The sequence below is a fragment of the Echinops telfairi genome, unplaced genomic scaffold (assembly GCF_000313985.2).
Source record: "Echinops telfairi isolate 266 unplaced genomic scaffold, ASM31398v2 ScPeMD7_1;HRSCAF=3_0, whole genome shotgun sequence".
NCBI lineage: Eukaryota > Metazoa > Chordata > Mammalia > Afrosoricida > Tenrecidae > Echinops > Echinops telfairi.
In genome coordinates, this window is record NW_022103896.1 from 2177427 (window position 1) to 2195950 (window position 18524).

An 18524-nucleotide genomic window follows, 5' to 3' on the forward strand; every position below is an offset into this window, starting at 1 on the left:
CAGGCCGCCCTGACCCTAGAACCTGGTCTCTGCTCTCTGTGCCTGGACACTGAGCAGTACTTCTCCCCCTGAACCTCAGCTTCTCACCAGGAACGTGGGGGCATGACTTCTACTTAGAATGATGAAGTGAGGAGAGGTGGAGGCCCTGCTTCCAGACTAGGGTTGGCTCCTCTTGCTTTGAGCACCCCAGCCCACCCCACCTCAGAGGCCCATCAGACCACAGTCTCACCCTCTGGGGGCTGTCCCTGTTGCCCTTGGGGCCAATGGTAAGCATCAGTGTGTGCCCAGAGTGCGTGGTCCAGCACTGACCACTAATTCCTCCTGGAGGCTCCCAGGACACGGAACCGGTCACCGCCCTGGTGCCAGCAGGCATGCCTGCTCTGAGGACCAGGGCCAGCAAGAGGGTGAGGTAAGTGAGCAGGATTCGGCAAGAGTGCTGCCATCAGCGCCGACTTGTTGCCACCCGGTAGGACAGGGTCGAACTGTTCAGTGGATTTCCAAGGCTAACGCCTGGGTTACAGGAGCACACAGCCTCTCCTTTCTGCTCCGGAGAGCCTCATGGTGTTGAACTGCTGACCTTGTGCTTAGTAGCCCAACGTTTAACCTGCTAGGCCACCAGAGCCCTGGGTGTAGGGTCAGATCCTGTTTGCCCATTTCCATTTTTTAAAACGCTGTGCTGAAATATCATCCTCTCCATTGCTGAGTGATGGCACCCCTTAAATTTTGCACCACACCCTAGGTCCAACCTGCCACTCAGTTCTAGGGAATGCAGTGGGCGTGGTGGTCCCAGGGCCCGGGGATGATGACATGGGTGGTCCCTCTGTCTCTCACTGCAGCCCAAGGAAGAGCTGAGGCAGATGGGACAGCTGCTGGGCATGCTGGGAATTCTGTGTCAAGACCCTGACAAGGCCACCCAGCACTCCAGCCTGGAAGGGGTGGGTCACCTCTGCCTCCTACTCATGCGCCACAAAGGTGAGCCTCAGGGCCACCCCAGTGCACCCCCCAGCCCAAGTGACATCAGCGTGACCCCAGCCCACCCGCCCTCGGCCGGGGGCTCACCTCTAATGACACCTCTAACCCCCCAAATCACTCGCCCAGCTGGGAAAGCATTCAAGCTCAACTCGGGGTCCCCCAAGCATCTCTTGAGCAACGGTGACCTGAAGGAGGCCACTGAGGACGCTCTGGGGCAGAAGCCCCCCAAAGACCACATCTTCAGTCTGGGCAGCTCCCAAGCCACCAAGGTCAAAGCCCCAGTGCCTGGGCTAGTCAAGGGCGGCGGGATGGGGGAGGGGATGTGTGCTCCACTCCCTGGGCCAGTGTCTCCCTGCATCCCATGCATTTGGCTGAGGGCATTTACGGGAGCCCTCACCCCCCACCAGGGCTAGGGCACCGGGATTCAGGATCAGTAGACTCAGCCTTTTCTGCCCTCAGTCTTTCCCTGTACCAAGGACGTCCCGCTGGCTCCTGGGAGGGTCCACAGGAGCAGGGCTGGACATCTTGGCCACTCCACAAAGTGCTTTCGGCCCTCAGGGACCCTAGCCGCTGCTCCCACGAGCGTGACCACATCCACCACCCACCACCACCACCACCACCCCAACCCCCCCCCCCCCCCCACCCCCCACACACACACACACACACAGGCCAGCTTCCCTGCTCCCTCACGGGGGCTGTGACTGCCCGCATCCTACCTCCACCTTGCTATCCTCTGTTTGAGCTCCTTTTCCGGCAGGGGCCCAGGAGTCTGGGGGCTCAGACACTTGGGGGCCCAAGAGTCTGGGGGGCCTCTGGCTGAGGTGAGGTGACCCACACCTCCCGCGGCTCCAGGAGACCATGAAGCACCTCAGCAAACCCGAGCTGACGGAGCTCATCTGGACAGCCATCGACGGTCTGGGCTTGCCCAGCCCCTTCCACGTGCAGGCGGCCGCTGAGATACTGCTGGCAGCCATCCGGGCCCACGGGCCCACGCTGGACACTGTGAGGGGGTGGGGCACTACTCGGATGGGGCAGAGGGAAGGGTCAGTCGTCAGGACTCAGGCCCACGGGCCCAGGGGGTACACCTGGACACAGGCCTGATGGGGAGACAGACTCAGGCCCACCCCAGGCAAGGCTGTACCCCTCCCTCAGACCCTCCCAGAATCGTGTCTTCCCCCTCAGGGCCCCCTAGAGAGAACCAGGTCTGCCCCCTCAGACAGTCCGCCCCAGGGCACAGCCAGCCTCCGCCCTCAGCGGGGCCCTCTCCCTGCCCCCACAGGTTGCCAAGATGGGCCGGGCCATCCACCTAGGACTCCGCTCTGTCCGGGTCCCCCAGGCCAAGGACAGTGTCCTGCAGGCCATCACGCTGATGGCCCGGAGCCACACCACCGAGCTGGTGGCCACCTTCCTGGACTTCTCCATACCTCTGGACAGGTGCCCGGCCCCAGTCTGCCCGCCCACCCCCTTCCTCATACCCGCCTATGCTCTGTCTGTATAGGGGTGGGGCCTCGTCCCAAGCTCTGCCTAGAGCCTGGCCCTCATAGTCCCTGAGACCCCACAGGCAAGGACACCCCCCTACACACACACACACACACACACACACACACACACACACACGCCCAGGTCAGGCTCTGGGGACACAGTGCCGGCCTCGCTTTACCCATCAGTGACCCACACCAGCTGCATCGCTGTGCCCTTCCCCGTGGGCACCCCTCCTGCTGGCCCATTGGCTTCTGTTCACCTGCTCCCCATCCGTCCCCCTCTGTGGCCTCACCTCCCCAAGACCCTGCACTGCAGGTGGTGTCCAGTGCACAGGACATTCCCGTCCTGAGTCCCCATAGCCATGTGTGCCAGACGGAGCCTGCCGCTGCCCAAGCAGCTTGCCAATGCCACACAATGTCCGTCGGTCTGCAGGTCCTTTTTCCCCCACAATGGGCAGACGGACACGTGAGCACTGGCCTTCCACCACGCACGGCATTCACATAGGAAGCGTTTACCCTCTGTCGTGGCTGTTGCTTTTTACTCTCAACCTTTCGATGGCCTCCACCTGCTCCTCTTCATTGCCCTTCCAACCCTCGTTCCAGCCCCTTGGCCGTGACGGCCGTGGCCCCCAAAGGCCCATCTGTGGCCTGGGCGGTGGGAGCTCTTCCCCCTGCTTCCGTGGCGCCACTGGCTAGCGACACACCTCTCTCCTCCTCGGTAGCATCCACGTGTGTGCACGTCCTTTCTCCAGGAATTTCTGTCGGTGAGCCGTCCATTTGATGGCGCTGGTCTCCAGGGACCCCTGGGGTCAGCGGCCCCGGGGCTGCTCTGCTCTGCTTCCGCTGCATCTGCTTCCCTGCCGGCCAGCTTGCTTTCACTCAGGCATCAAAAGCACTGGCCCTGCTGCCTGGCTTGGTTTCCGGGGTCATCTTTATTTGCTTTGCACATTGAGGGAGCACTCGCCAGGCCAGGACCCTTGAAGAACTTTCTCTCTGAAACTGACCCTCTGACTGCGGACGGCTTCCTGCTGAGTCAGTTTTCCCAGAAAACCCCGTGAGTCTTCATCAACATGCAACTCACGTAGGGGGTTGGGGTTTTGTTTTATAATCATGTTATTGGGGATTCTGACAGTTCTTCTAGCCATCCACGCATCCATTGTGTCAGGCACATTGGCACACGTGTTGCCATCATCATTTTCAAAACATTTTCTTTCTACTGGAGCCCGTGGGGTCAGCTCCTCTTTTGTCCCCTCCCTCCCCCAGCCTCCCACCCTTATGAACCCTTGATAAATTATAAACTATTGTTAGTTTCATATCCTACACCGTCCACTCTCTCCCTTCACCCACGTTTCTGTTGTTCATCCTCTGGTTGGGGGGAGGGGTGTTTATCCGTTGATCATTGCAAGTGATTCCCCCTTCCTCTCCCCCCTTCTCCCTGCCCGCATGGTATCGCCACTCCCATTCTTGTTCCTGAGTGTTTATCTGTCTATTCTGGATGCTGTGTGTCGAGAGCTCCTATCTGTACCACTGTACATATTCCAGTCTAGCCAGATTTGTAAGATAGAAATGGGATCATGATAGTGGGGTGGGGGGTGGTAAAGCATTAAAGAACTAGAGGAATGTTGTGTGTTTCATCCGTGCTCTACTGCACCCTGACTGGCTCATCCCTTCCTTGTGACCCTTCTGTGAGGGGATGTCTAATTGTCTACAGATGGGTTTTGGGTCTCCACTCGACCCGCCTCATTCACATGGATATGATTTTTTGTTCTGGGTCTTCTGATGCCTGCTGCCTGATCCCAACGACACCTCGTGATCGCACAGGCTGGTGTGCTTCTTCCACGTGGGCTTTGTCGCTTCTGAGCTTAACTTCAAGCCTTTAAGAGCCCAGACACTATATCTTTTGATAGCTGGGCACCATCAGCTTCCTTCACCACATTTGCTTATGCACCCATTTGTCTTCAGCGATAATGTTGGGAAGGTGAGCATCACAGAATGCCAGGTTATTAGAACAAAGTGTTCTTGCATTGAGGGAGGATTTGAGTACAGACCCAATGTCTGTCTGCTACCTTAATACTTAACATATAAGTATATGCACATAGACCTATATCCCTATCATTATCTATTAATATATTTACATATATACATGCCTATATTTATACCGCTATAAATGCCTTTTGCCTCCTAGTTCTTTCCTATATTTCCTTTTTCTTTCCTCCTGCCCCACCATCATGTTTGACCTTCCTTTAGCTCTCAGTAATTCCTCTTGGCTACATTGCACTTGATCAAACCCCACCAGGCATTCTATGCCCTCCTTGCCATCAATTTTAGATCACTTGTTGTTCCCTGGTCTCTTGGTTTGTTGGCTCCTCCCTCCCTTTCTCCCACCTCCCCCTCTTCCCTGCCCACCCCCAGAACCATCAGTCCCATTATTCTCTCCTTGGGATGGTTTATTTTGCCTATCTAATATAGATAGGCAAGAAGGAAGAGCAGGAGGAGGAAGAGGAAGAAGAAAAGGCCTATTAAAAGTTCCAGGTCTGCCTGCCGACCCTTATGTGTGTTTTCTGCTTGAGTCTGATGAGGTGCCCAGCCCCGCCCTCCGAATCTGAAGTCTGTTTCCGGGATCCCTCAGAATCTCGTGTGTTCGTTTGTTCTGGTTTTCCAGGGGTTCTCTTCCATGTAATCTCAAAGATGAGATCGGAAAGTGTCAGTAAAACCAGAGGCCCTCCCCGGTGGGCTCCCTTGGGAGTCCTTTCCTGGGGACCTCTGCCCTCGCAGAACTATGTGGGTCTGTCCTACTGTTGTTTTCATTCTCAACCCTCCAATGACCTGTGGGGCATCGATGGCCCACCAGCATTCTCAGCCTCTCGAGTTTCTTGGGAAGCTGTTCTCCCAAGAAGCTAAAAGGGAAAAGTTTGCTTGGCATAATTCAAATTGAATGAACTGAAGAAAAAACTCAAACCTCAAGGTGCACTACTGAAGGATTCCATGAACAACACAGCAGTTACCAAAGGGGAATACCCAGAATCACTGTATCAAAAAGGAATGGGTCGACATCCAACCGTTTCAAGAGGTAGCATATGGTCCAGACCTGGTAGCAATTGAAGGAGGAAACTACGCTGCACTGCAGACACTGGTGAAAAGCAGGGGCTCCAGGAACTGACAGAATATCAGTGTGGATGCTTCGACAAATTGTGTCCATGAGCAGATGGGCCAGCAGCTGACAACAGTACAGGCCGCCACCTGGAAGCAGCCTACAGAGCTAACTCAACAGATCTGAAGAAACGAGCCTGACCGGCTGCACCATTCCCAGCTCCAGAGTCCACTTGGGACATAAGTGTCTCTCATAATTACATCCATACCCCCCGTTGCCTCAAAATCCAATTCTCTCCTTGATTTCAGCGTGCGCTCCATGACTGAGAACACATGGTACCAACAGAAGAATTAAAGCAGAAAATCATCTAGAATCCAAAGGGTTAAAGGACCCTTATGTTGTGGGGGGCAGGTGCCCTCGAGTCAGTTCCGACCAATGGCGCCCCGTGTACAACAGAACAAAACTCCGCCCAGGCCTGTGCCCTCCTCTCCAGGATTCCTGCGCCTGAGCCCACTGTTGCAGCCACGGTGCTGATCCGTCTTCTTGAGACCCTTCCTTTGTTCACGGCCCTTCTGCTTCACCAAGCACGGCTCCTTCTCCAAGGACCAGTCTCTGCTGATAGCATGCCCCAAGCTGGCTCTTCTTCCAAGTCTGGTGGGCTGGTGCTTCTGGCAGTCCACAGGACTTAAAAAAACCTTCACCAGCACCATACCAAGCGTGCCATTTCTCCCTCAGTCTTCCTTATTCACGTGCAGGTAAGGTGGGTGGAATAGTGTGGCTTGAACCAGGTACCCTTTAGTCTTCAAAGTCACATCCTTGCTCTTCAACACTTCAAAGAGGTCCTGGGCAACAGATTGGCCAATGCGATATATCCTTTGAGTTCGTGACTGCTGCTGCCATGAATATTGGATGTGGATCCTAGTGGGATGAGATCCTGGACAACTGACCTTCACTCTGCTGATCATGATGCCTCGTGTTTATTTGGTGCCGGTGTGAGGATTTGGGTCTTCTTTACATTGAGCTGCGATCCACAGTGAAGGCTGCGATCCTTGGTCTTCGTCAGCAAGTACTTCAAGCCCTTGCGTTAGGCGAACAAGGTTGTGTTGTCTGCAAGGATGGGTATAAGCCTTCCCCAATTCCTGATGGCACCTTCTTCATAATCTGCAGCCTCTCAACGTATCTGTTCAGCGTACAGAGTGAAGTATTGTGAGGGGAGGCAGCCCTGATGCCCACGTTGCCTGATTTTAAATCACGCGGTGTTTGATCCCGTGTTCTTTCCCACGACGGCCTCTTGGTCCAGGGCCAGGCTCCATGGAGTGAGCACGATGCGGTGGAATTCCCATTCTTCTCACGGCTGTCCAAAGCTCGTTATGATCCACACAGTGGATTCCTTCACATGGTCAGTCAAACACAAGTAAACATCTGCTTGTCCTCTCCACTTTCACCCAAACCCGTCTGAGGCCAGCAGTGCCCTCTTTCCCCGCAGCCTCTTCTGAAGCTTGAGTTGTTGATATTGTCCTGTAATTCCCACACGTTGTTGGGTCACCTTTCTTTGGAATGGACACAGAGATGGACCTCTTCCAGTCAGTCGGCCAGGTAGCTATCTTCCAGATTTCTTGACATAGATGAACACCAAGCTTCCAGGGCTTCATCGGCTTGTTGACGCATGTCCATTGGTATTCCGTCGGCTCCGGGAGCAGCCTTGTTTTTGGCGAAGGCCTCCAGGGAAGCTTGGACTTCTTCGATATCAGCAGGGCTCCATCTATGCTACCTCATGAAGTGGTTTAATGTCGACAATTTCTTTTTGGTGCCGTGAGTGACTCTGTATTTTCTTCCATATTCTTTTGATGCTTCCTGCGTCATTCAGTATTTTGCTCACAGAATCTTTCAATATTGCAGTTCAAAGTTGATTGTTTTTTCTCACTTCAGTTTAAGATGCTAAGCATGTTCTCCTTGTCTGGCTTTTTATCTCCAGTGTTTGCACGTTTTCCTGGCAGTACTTTGTCTTCTCTGGCTGCCCTTGGAAATCAGCTGGTTGGCTTGCCCACGCCTTCATTTCTCCCCTTCACCTGTGTCCAAGAGCAGGTTTCAGAGTCTCTCCTACCTCCACTTCCATCTTTTCCTCCCTTCCCATCTTTCCAATGGCCTGTGTTTTCGGCATGTTGGCTCTTCTTCGGGCCCTACCACAACTCATCAGGTTATCTGCCCTTCGTGTCAATGAGTCTAATATAGCCTTCACATGTTTGGACCTTGGCTCTCATGAACTTGCTTTAATGTTCTGAGGCTTCAACTTGAACTGACATGTGACCAATTGATGTCCTGCTCCACAGTTGGCCAGCCCCAGCCCCATTTGGGCGGCTGAGAGTGAATTTCTCCGTCCTCTCTCCCCGTAGATGTAGTCCATTGGATCCCTGTGTGCTCCCTCTGGGAAGCCCATGTGGTCACCACTGGTGGTGTTGGGAAAAGGTATTTGCCGTGACGGCCTGGGCCTGGCGCGTTCTGGCGTCACTTGTATCACTGAGGCCGTGTTTCTCCAACCACTGTTCCCTCCTCTTTGTTTCCAACTTTCCCCTTCTGACAGCCAATAGTTATCAGTGCGTCTTGATTGCATGTTTGATCCGTTTCAGACTGAAGAGGTTGGCGGGATGGCCTCATTCCTGGCACAGTAGACCGCATGACCATCTGACCCCACATGCCCGGCCCGTTCCACTCACTGATTCACTGATGCCCGGGATAGGGGTCTTGGAGTGTTCCGTTTCATTTGTGAGGACTTTGGGTTTTCCTAAATTCATGCTTCATGCGGTCCACATTCTGATGATGGAAACATGTTTACAGCTCTTCTCGTTTTGAGTCATGCCCTCGGCACATGAAAATCCCCAAAGCATCACTCCATCCACCTCTTCGTGGTCAAACCTTAAGAAGGCAGCTCCTCCGTCAATGTACTTGAGTACTTCTGACCGGAGGGGCTCAGCGCCGGGCACTGAGCTGGCGGCGCTCAGCCACGGTTCAGTGGCTACTCCCTCAGAGACGGACAGCCTCTCCCTTCTTTGGAATCCACGCTTCGTCGGAAGCTTGGCTGAAACCTGTTCACTCTGGGTGACCCTGCTGGTACGGAGAGCCTGGTGGCCTAGCTTCCAGCATCGCAGCTGCAGGCACGCCGCCGCAGGGCAGCGCCGACCGACCGCCGAGTGGTGGAAGGACTCCAGTGGCCCAAACCTCAGTCCTCCTCGTCTCTCCAAGTCCCCTGCTTTCTCTCGGACTCTTCTTCTCTGTCTTACGTTCATTCTCAATCTGCCGGGGCGCTTCTGCCTGTCCCCGAAGCCCATTATTAAGTCCTCATCTGCGTCTTAGCTCCCTCGGGCACCTCGTAATTTTTTCTTCATGCTTGAGATAATTTTGCCTTTTCCTCCATTGCTTTTCTTAGTACAATCAGCTCTCTCTTCTCTTCTGCTTGTCTTCTTTCCGAATGTCTAATTTGGGTGCCTTTTCAGCTTCCAGTGCTGGTTTAAGCATGCTGATTAGAATTGGGGGTGTGGTCTGGCCGTATTAGGTTTTCTCCCTCCTCTTTGTCTTGGGGAGGGGGCAGTGCATATCCACATTCATGGGTACTGACGTTTCTTTTCTGAGTGTTTGTATCAGCTATGTGCATATGTGACTAGAGCGGGTTGTTTGTTTTTTTAAGCAATTTAAGTTCAATAGCACCCTCTTCAGTCCAAAAATTAGTTAAGTGTGTGTGTGTGTGTGTGTGTGTGTGTGTGTCTGGGGCAAATGCGAGGACAAGTGTGTGTGTCTCTGTGTCTGTCTGGGGCAGGTGTGTGTTGTGTGTGTGGCTGGGGCAGGTGTGGGAGGGATGTGGGGGGGGCTGGGGCAGGTGTGGGAGGGATGTGTGTGTTGTGTGTCTGGAATAGGCATGTGTGTTGTGTGTGTCTGGGAAAGGTGTAGGGAGTGTGGGGGGGCAGGTGTGTTGTGTATGTGTCTGTGTGTGTCTGTCTGGGGCAGGTGTGGTGGAGGGACATGTGTGTGTGTGTGTGTGTGTCTGGGGCAGGTCACCCTTAAACCTTAGTCCCAAGAGACCTCTGGCATCCCCTTGAACCAACCAGGGGTCTGGCCCTTTGCAGGTCCCCTCTCTGGGGTCAGACTGGCAACAGCAAACTGAAGGTGAGAGAGGAACTCAGAGGCCAGGGAGTTTATCTTCCTGGGGAAGGGACAGTGCGGGAAAGCGGGGCGAGAATAGTTAGCACAGACCTGTGCGTGCAGAAGCTGTTGACATGGGGCATGTTCGGGTCATAGTCTCAACAATGGAAATAAATCAGGGAACAGCGTTGTTTCGGTGCCCCCTGCTGTGGGCTGGCCCTGGTGCGTGGTGGCCGATGGCCATAGCAGGACTGAGCTCCTGAGGCTGGTCTTGACCTTGGCCTTCCCAGACTAGATCTCTGGGCCTTTCTTTCATGGGTGTGTTTGAACGACCAACCTCGGGTGAGTGCTGCTGTGTTGGTAGGTCCGCTCATAGTGACCAGCCTACAAAGGACCCTCGCCCTCCTCCCGGGGGCTGCCGTCTTGTCCGGCCTTCTCCTTGGGGGCCTTCCTCCGTGGGTGACCCTCTGCCATATCAGGCCTGATGTCCTTCTCCAGCAATGGACCCTCCGGATGACAGTGCTCACTATTTGTGCCCCCAGGGAGGGCTCTCTCTCAGGGTCCTTACAGAGACTACGGGGTCCCTCTTGCGCCCATCCTGTGAAACGCGCCTCAGGTTGTGCTTTTGGTAGAAGGCCAGGGGAGTCGGGCTCCTCTCGGTCCCCCCGCCCTTCCCCGCCCATCACGTTCTGAGTATTTGTTGATTGCCTCCGTGTGATCACGCTCCGTCCGTCTTCCCACGGCTGTTGGAGAGCAGCTGGACGCCTGGTTAACCGGCTTCTTGGTCGAGTTTTCTGATCCACTTGTCTACGCTTTTCCAAGGCCGCGTCAGGAGGTGGGCATTTAGCAGGCGCCGTTGTCCTTAGACCTGCTGTCCAGGTGTCTTGCAGTGGTACTGAGACCTGCTCTCTGTCCCCACTCCCGGGCATCGCTGTGTGCCCCATCCGCAGGGGCATCGGGTTATAGAGCTGCTCTCGGCATGTCACCTGGGGCACTCCCACCACCTGGAAAGCCACGTGGCTGTGCCAGCTTGAGGGCCACCTGGCAGTATGCGCTCAGACCGCTGCCCGGGTCAAGTCCTCCAGAGAGCGCCCCTTCCTCCCTAGGCTTGCCTGGACTGAGGTCGTCGGTTCAAGTCCCCCTCTCCACAGAGAGTTAGACCTCATCTTGCAGCACCGTGTGGATCTGAGCTGCTCGGCCTGTGTGCTCTGGGCCCAGGCTGCTCTTCCAGCCTGCCCCGGTGCTGGGCAGCCTTCCACCCTCCCGGCATCTGGTCCAGCTTCGCCCAGGATGTGACACCCACAGCCCCATCCTCCTCCTGCTGTAACTGTCCCCTGGGGCACCTCTAACGAGACAAAAGCGTGCCTTCTCACACCCAGGAGGCTAGGGCACCACTCGGGGGGATGGGGTGCCACTCGGGGATGGCTTCTCATCCCCCCCCCCCCCGCGGGCCCAGGGCTTGGGAGTGATGGTGCATGTTCTGAAGAACAGTTCAGCCTGCGCCAGGGCTCCCTATGGCCATTGGGAGCGGCCTCTCTGGGGCCCTGGGCGCACATGCACTCACTGTCTGTGCTGGGTGCATCTTGGAGGGGCGTCCCGATCTCCATACTCTTGGGGTCACTCCCACGAGCTCGTCCATGCTGGGGGAGCGGCAGTGCATGAACGCCCAGCAAGGACCCTGTAGCTGGAAGCCCAGCCCTTCGCAGACAGCCTCCACCTCACTGTGCAGTCAGGGGTCTCAGGCCCAGAGAGGGTCCGTGGCTGGCCAAAGGTCACACAGCCAGCAAAGGCAGACCTGGGATTTAAGGCCAGGCCTCTCTGGCTCCAAAGGCCTGCTTTTCCCAGGAGGAGTGCCCCCAGAACCCACAGACCCAGGGTCATGTGGGACAAGGGAGGGGCTCCTGCAGGGCCCCAAAGGGCTCCCAGGCCCACACCCTCTCCACAACCCCCTGGGCCCCTTGGCCCAGCTTGTGCCCTCCAGTCAGTTCAGGCCCACAGCCACCTCATGCACAACAGAACGGACCCCTGCCCCGGCCCGTGCCATCCTCACCACTGTGCCTATGTCCCAGCCCACGGTGCCAGTCCGTCTTGTGCAGGGCCTCCTCTCCGTCACTGCCCCCACCTCACCAAGCATCAGGTCCTTCTCTGGCGACCGGACTCTCCTGACAATGTGTCCACAGTACTCTGGGGCCCAAAGACCACTTAGGGTGAGGGATCAGGGCAACCGAAGCCCACCCCGCCTCACGGGACTCAGGGTGATGCCCCTGGAGCAGGGGGAACTGTAGGGTGGGCAGCCCTGGCCTCTGTCCAGCTCCCTGGTTCCTGCAGGACCCCAGGCAGGGCACATCCCCTGGCCATCAGCCATCTCCTTGGCTGTACAAACCTCGAGGAGCCCCAGGTGACCCTGGACTTGACTTACCTGGGCTGGGCTGGGCAAGGCAGGGGGCCCCAGAGCCTGAGAGAGGTGGTCAGGGAAGGCTTCCAGAAGGAAGCAGTGACCACTGGGCTGAGGGAGCAACCGAGGATTGAGGGGGAGGGGTGGAAGAGCCCGTGTTGAGGTGCAGAATGCAGAGCAAGTGGATGGAGGGACCCTGCCTTGTGCTGAGTGGGAGGGGGCAGGGACAGGCCAGAAGTGGTCCAGCCCCTCCTGCCCTCACACCACCCTGTCCACTGCAGCCACGCCTCCCGGTTGTGGAGGGCCATGGGCATTGATGTGCCCCTGAGCCAGCACGTGCTGGCCATTCTGCTGACGGTGCTGCAGGAGCGGCCTCTGCCTGCCACAACGGGAGAGGAGGGCGGCTCCCAACCCAAGGACAAGACCTACTTGCGCTCGCTGGCCGTGAGTCTGCCCGCCCCCACCCCCATCCACCTTCTGGTTAGGCCCTGGAAGGGGGACTCCATTTCCAGCTTCTTATGCCCAGCAGGCCAGAAGGACAGGGCCTGCAGCAGGGAGCATTGGCAGGGAGGCCAGTGGGGACTCCAGAGAGTTGGTGGGGGGCGGGGGGTACACAGCAGGAGGGGCCGGTGGACATTGGGTCTAGTCCTTGAGAACAGTGGAGGCCTGGGGAGCTTCTGAGCAGGGGAAGTGGACCAGAGGCATGGCTGGGAGACACATGCAGACACCCCTACACGCATGCCATGCATACACACACTCATGCACACCTGCACCATGCCCATGAGTGCAGTTCATACACAGTCACACTCATACACACATTCATATTCAAAAACATGCACACATGCATAAACACACCTACACACTCCCTGTCCACAAGTCATGAACATGGTCCACGAGGTATTGTTTGCACACATGGTCACATGGTCACACTCACATGCTTACAGTCACATACACACATGCTCACACATATACACATGTTCACGTGCATGCATGCTCACACTTACGTACACACATGCTCACACATATACACATGTTCACGTGCATGCATGCTCACACTTACGTACACACATGCATAAACACACCCACGCACTCCCTGTCCACAAGTCATGAACATGGTCCATGAGGTAGTTTGCATACATGCTCACACTCACATTCACACATGCTCATACACATGCTTACACACGTGAACACATGCTCACACTCACAACGTGCACCTGCTTTCACACGTGCACACAGACCGGTACCCGCCCTGCCTGCAGGCCATGAATACGCTCCACGAACTGCAGTTTGCCCGGGAGTACAGAGTGGCAGTGCAGGAGGCCTACCCCGAGCTCCTGCTGGCCCTGCTGAGCCAGGTGCTGTACGTCCTGCAGCTGGACCTGCCCCAGGAGCCGCAGCCCCACCCGGGGGCCCAGGAGAACTGGCCCAGTCCCCAGAGGTCAGCCAGGAAGCAGGGAAACTGGGCCAGGGTGGGCAGCAGTGCCAGCCCCCAGCAGCCTACATCGTGGGCAGCCTCCCCCATGTGGCCTTCCTCCAAGGGGCCTTTGAGAGGCCTGTTAGCCTATTGTCCATCTTCCCACTTTACAGACATGCAAACTGAGGCTTCTGGGCCCCAGGAGTGTCCATGCAAAGCTTACCTAGCACCCCCATGCCACCCCAGGCACCCTAGTGGTCCCCAGCTGTGTGGGAGCCGCAGGCCATGAGGCGCTGCCTGCATGGTCCATGTCCAGCCGCAGGCCATGAGGGGCTGCCTGCATGGTCCGTGTCCACCGCCAGGTCTAAGTTTGAGAAATCCAGTCAGAATTCCTTGACAGCCGCTGGGCCAGCGCCCTGGTGGTTCACTCTGTGAGGTGCTCCACACCCCATCGGCGTTTGTCAGCCCAACTGCTCTGAGGGCTGGTCTCCATCCCTTCTCCCTGCCTCACATCCCTCGCTGTGTTCTGAGCAACCAAGCAAAGACCATGAATCTTCCCTAATGAGCTAACAAAAGTCCTCCCACAACTGAGGGGGTGAGGCGAGCTAAGGGTGGGCGGAGGGGCTGCCTGAGCCTGTCGCCCCCCCACCCAGCAAGCCCAAATCAGCGCCTATCGTGCCTGCTTACACAGCCCCTCCTGCTCCCTCCAGGTCCCCATGAGGCCCGAGAGTCCCCTCCCCACCTGACCCACCCCCTATCTGCACAGTTGCCCCACTCTCTGGAGCCCCGCCCCCACCCCCTACCCCCAGAGTCTCACCCTGCAAGTGTCTGCTCAGAGTCCACTGGGAGTTCTCTCAGCTGCCGGGCCACCGAGACATGTGCCTGTCCCTCCCCTGCTCTGGTCCCTCCACAACCTGAGCCCCTCAGCCTTGCTCTCTACTGGGCTATGTGCTCTCATAGAAGGGGTGCCCGGACACAGGGCATCTGTGTGCCTGTCTCACTCAACCCCAGCCCCCCAGTAAACCCAACGCCAGTTGCCAGGGAGTGGACGTGACTCCTGGCCAGCCTGGGTGCTGGGGAGTGGGCGTGACCCCTGCCAGCCAGGGTATCTGGGCACTTCGGTGGCCAAGTTCCCATAGATCTCCAGGCCTTTCTTCCTAACTGCCTCCGGGTGGGTTAAGCATCAAGTCTTGAGTCAGCAACCACACACAGTCACGTGTGCCCCCATTTCAGGGTCACTCTCCCTAGGTCCTGTGGTAACCCGGAGACCCCCTTCTCTCTGTCCCAGTGTGCTCTGAGCCTGGGCCTAAGGGGTCCCAAAGGCCCCTCTTGCTTCGACCTGCAACCCTAACAAATCTGCCTCTGGGGTCCCCCACCAGTGCTCACAGGGTGGCCCTGGGCAGCCAAGTGCTGGAGCAGGAATATGGCCTCCAACGTGGGAACGGCGGTGGCCCCGTGGCCCCAGGCAGGCCTGACTCCCCGCCATGTCCACCCACAGCACATCATTGGAGGCGCTCAAGAGCCTCCTGTCCACCACTGGCCACTGGCATGACTTCGCCCACCTGGAGTTGCAGGGGGCCTGGGAGCTGTTCACCACCATGCCCACCTACCCACAGGGCGTGGGCCTCCTCGCCAGGTACGGTCATCTCTGCCCCAGTCTCTCCTGGGGTTGCCTGGAATCTGGGGGCCCCAGGGCTGGCCTGAGACCACAGCAGGCAGGCTCAGCACGTGTACCCACTCAGAACAACCCTCAGCCCCTCACCCCACCCCAGCCTGGACCTGCTCGCAGGGGGCCAGCTGCAGCCCAGGCCTGTCCCTGCCTTGCTCCCCAGGGCCATGGTGCAGAACCACTGCTCACAGATCAAGGCCGTGCTGGACCAGCTGCTGCCCAACCTGCAGTGCAAGGAAGAGCGTGAGAGGAAGGTGGCCTTGCTCATCCTCATGGAGGTACGGCAGCCTGCGCCCAGCCCGGCCGGGCCTCCACCGGCCTCAGCTGGAGAAGAGCCAGCAGGATTCCCAGCCCTGCCCCCAAGCATGGGGGGGAGGGGGGCACCAAGGCAGAGCCCTGCAGCCAGGCTGTGAACCTATGTGGGCCTTGCTGTGTGACACACACCCCCACCCCCACCCAGCCTCTGCTTCCCCAGCTGGTCTCAGAAGGGGGAGCCAGCCTGGGAGTGGGTTTCAGCAGCAGGAATCAAGATCCCCAGAGAGTGAGGGTCTGCCGCCCTCTGGAGCCCCTGGCCAGACGCCCTTGGCCAGGTGCTGGGACTGACCACTACCTGGGGGCCCAGTTCCTCTACAGCCCCATCCTGCTGGAGGCCCTTCCCACGCAGGGGGCTCTGATGGTGCTGGCTCGAGGCTTGAGGGACCCCAGCGCCGAGGTGCGGGTGTGGAGCCTGCAGGGCCTGGCCAACATTCTCTTCCACCCCGAGAAGGTGAGAGGAGGGCCAGATGCTCCAGCAGGGTCAGGTGGTGGCCAGCCACGCAGACCGGCACTGGGAGGCCTCTGGGAACAGAGGAGCGGGCTGGGGCTTGGTCTCCACAAGTGGAATGTAGGCTGGCAGCCATGGTAGGACCCCAGGGAGGTGAAGGGGTCTGAGCCCGTGGGCGGGGAGGGAGCTTCAATGCTGGGCATCAGAGGGCAGAGGCTGGAAGGGTCCAAATCAGCTCCTAAAACAGCTGATGGCAGAGGGCTGTCCGGCTCACCGACTTCCCTCCAAGGACACAGACCCTCTGTTCAACATCGGAATTCATCCCCACCCAACCACACCTCCCCTCCCAGCAGCCCCTCGGGATACTGGGTGTGCAGCTCGGTGAGACGAGTGGAGTGGAGGTGGTTAGGTGAGAATGAATTCCGATGTTGAACAGAGAAGGGCCAGTGATAGCCGAGAGGCCTGAAGCCACCACCAGGTGGACCTTTTAAGCTGAGGGCAGCTGACTGGTCTTGGCCTTGTCCAATCCCTGGTCCCACCTGCCCCCACTGGGCCCCTCTCCTTCTCCCACCCCCAGGACAGTGTGAGCCCGTGGGAAAGCGGGGAGATCATGCCCCTGGGGGCTTGACAAGGGGCCCCTGGGACTCCTGTGGGCCCAAGGGGACCCCCAGCTCCTGGTGGGCAGCACAGTGGCCCCTCCAGGCTCCCCGAGCTGGTGGTGGACAGCACCGCTCCCCACAACAGGCATAAGCAGGGGCCCCTCCACCTGTGGGTGCAGGAGCAGCAAATGCAGTCTGGAGGGTGCCTGAGCAACCAGTTTTGGCCCCTCACTGCCACCCCCACCCGGTGCCTGCCCCCAGGGGAGCCTGCTCCTCCGCCAGCTGCCGCCCTTCCTGGCCGGCTTCTTCCAGGACAGTGAGCAAGTAGTGGTGCGTGTGATGGGCACCGTGTCGGACATGCTTCACCGCCTGGGCAGGCTGGGCGCCGGCACCCAGGGCCTCAACATCGCCATTAATGCCCGCTCCTTCTTCGATGACGTGAGCACACGCCGGCAGGCGGGCAGGGAGCAGCCCCCACCCCGGAGCCTTTCAGAAGGCTAGCTGGACCCTGGCCACCCTCCTGCCATAGGCAGGGGACAGAGGCTGGGGACGGGTCCGCCAGGCAGTGCCCTGGGCCTGGTCTGGGCGTTGACCACGGGCCTCGAGCTTCCCTGGGACAGCCATTCGGGACGGCTGTGCCCTCAGGGTGACACTGGGGGGACAGACCCTGCACCGGCTTCAGGATGGCCTGTGGCGGGAGAAATGTAATGCGGGGCTGTCCCTACATCCTCCCTGGGGAGAGGCAGGACACCCCCATATCCAGTCTGAGGGGGAAGCACGCCCCATCTCCAGGGTCCAGTTGGAGGAGGAGGCACAGCCCGACTTGGGAACGCTGTCTGAGTAGGGGGTAGGCCCTCCCCCAAATCCGGTCTGAAGGAGGAGCACACCCCATCCTCAGGGTCCAGTCTGAGGGGAGGCACAGCACACTATAGAGTCCTATCTGGGGTGCGAGGTTCTCCCCAGGAGCCCAGGGCTGGGAGAGAGGTCCTGCGGTGGCTGGACGGGCTGGACCCAAGGGTCTGGCTCTGAGCCCCCACCTTGCAGGAGCGTGACGGGATCCGCACAGCTGCCATGGCGCTGTTTGGGGACCTGGTGACGGCCATGGTGGGTCACGAGCTGGGCGGGCTGCGAGCCCAGGTCTACCAGAGCCTGGTGTCCCTGCTGCTGCACCTGAAGGACCACTGCCCAGCTGTGGCCACGGTCAGTGCCTCAGCGGCAAGGCAGGCCAGAGGCTCTGACCCGAGGGGCAGGGCCTGCTAGGGAGCTGGGGCTTCGGGGTGGACTGGCACACAGCAAGGGGAGTGCCCACGGTGGACGGGTGCTCCATGGGGCAGTGGGTCCCACCCAGGTCCTGCGTGGCCCTCCCACAGTATGCGCACACACACACACACACTCCAACTGTACCACCAGGTGCCAAGTCCTGGGGGAACTGTTCACACATGCCCCCCCCCTGGAGCAGTGCCCACACCCATGCTGAGATGACAACTCACTAGAGCCACCAGCTTCCCGGCTCCAGCCTGAGGGAGCAGGGCCAAGGGCATCCAGCCCCACCTGAAACTAGGGCTGCCCGCGCTGGGTCTTCCATGGGAAGATTGGGTGTGGGGGTTGGCAGGGAGATGGTGCTGCCCTCAGTCCACCTGTGTGAGTGGGGGAGGGTCTGAGTTCCTGCCCGCAGTCGGCTGGAGAGCAGGGTGGGGATGGGGGGATGGGGGGCTGGCTCTGCAGCCTGGGAGGAAGTCTGGAAGGTTCCGCGGGACAATGGGGTCCGAGCTGAGGGTGGAGCGGGGAGGGCCCTCCAGGTCCCGAGGCGGGAAGGGCCACGGGGCTGTGCCTGCGGGGCGGTGACCCTCAGTTGTCCCCGTAGCAGGCCAAGTTCGCCTTCTACCGCTGCGCGGTGCTGCTGCGCTGGCGTCTGCGTCACACGCTATACTGCACACTGGCCTGGGAGCAGGGCCTCAGCGCCCGCCACTTCCTGTGGAGCTGCCTGGTGAGGCGGGGGCGGGGCG

General features: G+C 58.6%; 1 protein-coding gene across 1 annotated transcript in view; it reads left to right on the forward strand.

Annotated features, from left to right (window-relative positions):
* Positions 1–18524, forward strand: part of LOC101641471 (maestro heat-like repeat family member 5) — a 52854-nt gene that overhangs the window by 31873 nt on the left and 2457 nt on the right. The window contains exons 16-27 of the mRNA XM_004697635.4: positions 837–972; positions 1099–1241; positions 1825–1974; positions 2252–2406; positions 12355–12517; positions 13333–13511; positions 14986–15123; positions 15320–15434; positions 15779–15922; positions 16780–16956; positions 17563–17718; positions 18383–18505. Coding sequence (XP_004697692.4) covers positions 837–972; positions 1099–1241; positions 1825–1974; positions 2252–2406; positions 12355–12517; positions 13333–13511; positions 14986–15123; positions 15320–15434; positions 15779–15922; positions 16780–16956; positions 17563–17718; positions 18383–18505 — 1779 coding nt within the window. The remainder of the gene's footprint in view (positions 1–836; positions 973–1098; positions 1242–1824; positions 1975–2251; positions 2407–12354; positions 12518–13332; positions 13512–14985; positions 15124–15319; positions 15435–15778; positions 15923–16779; positions 16957–17562; positions 17719–18382; positions 18506–18524) is intronic.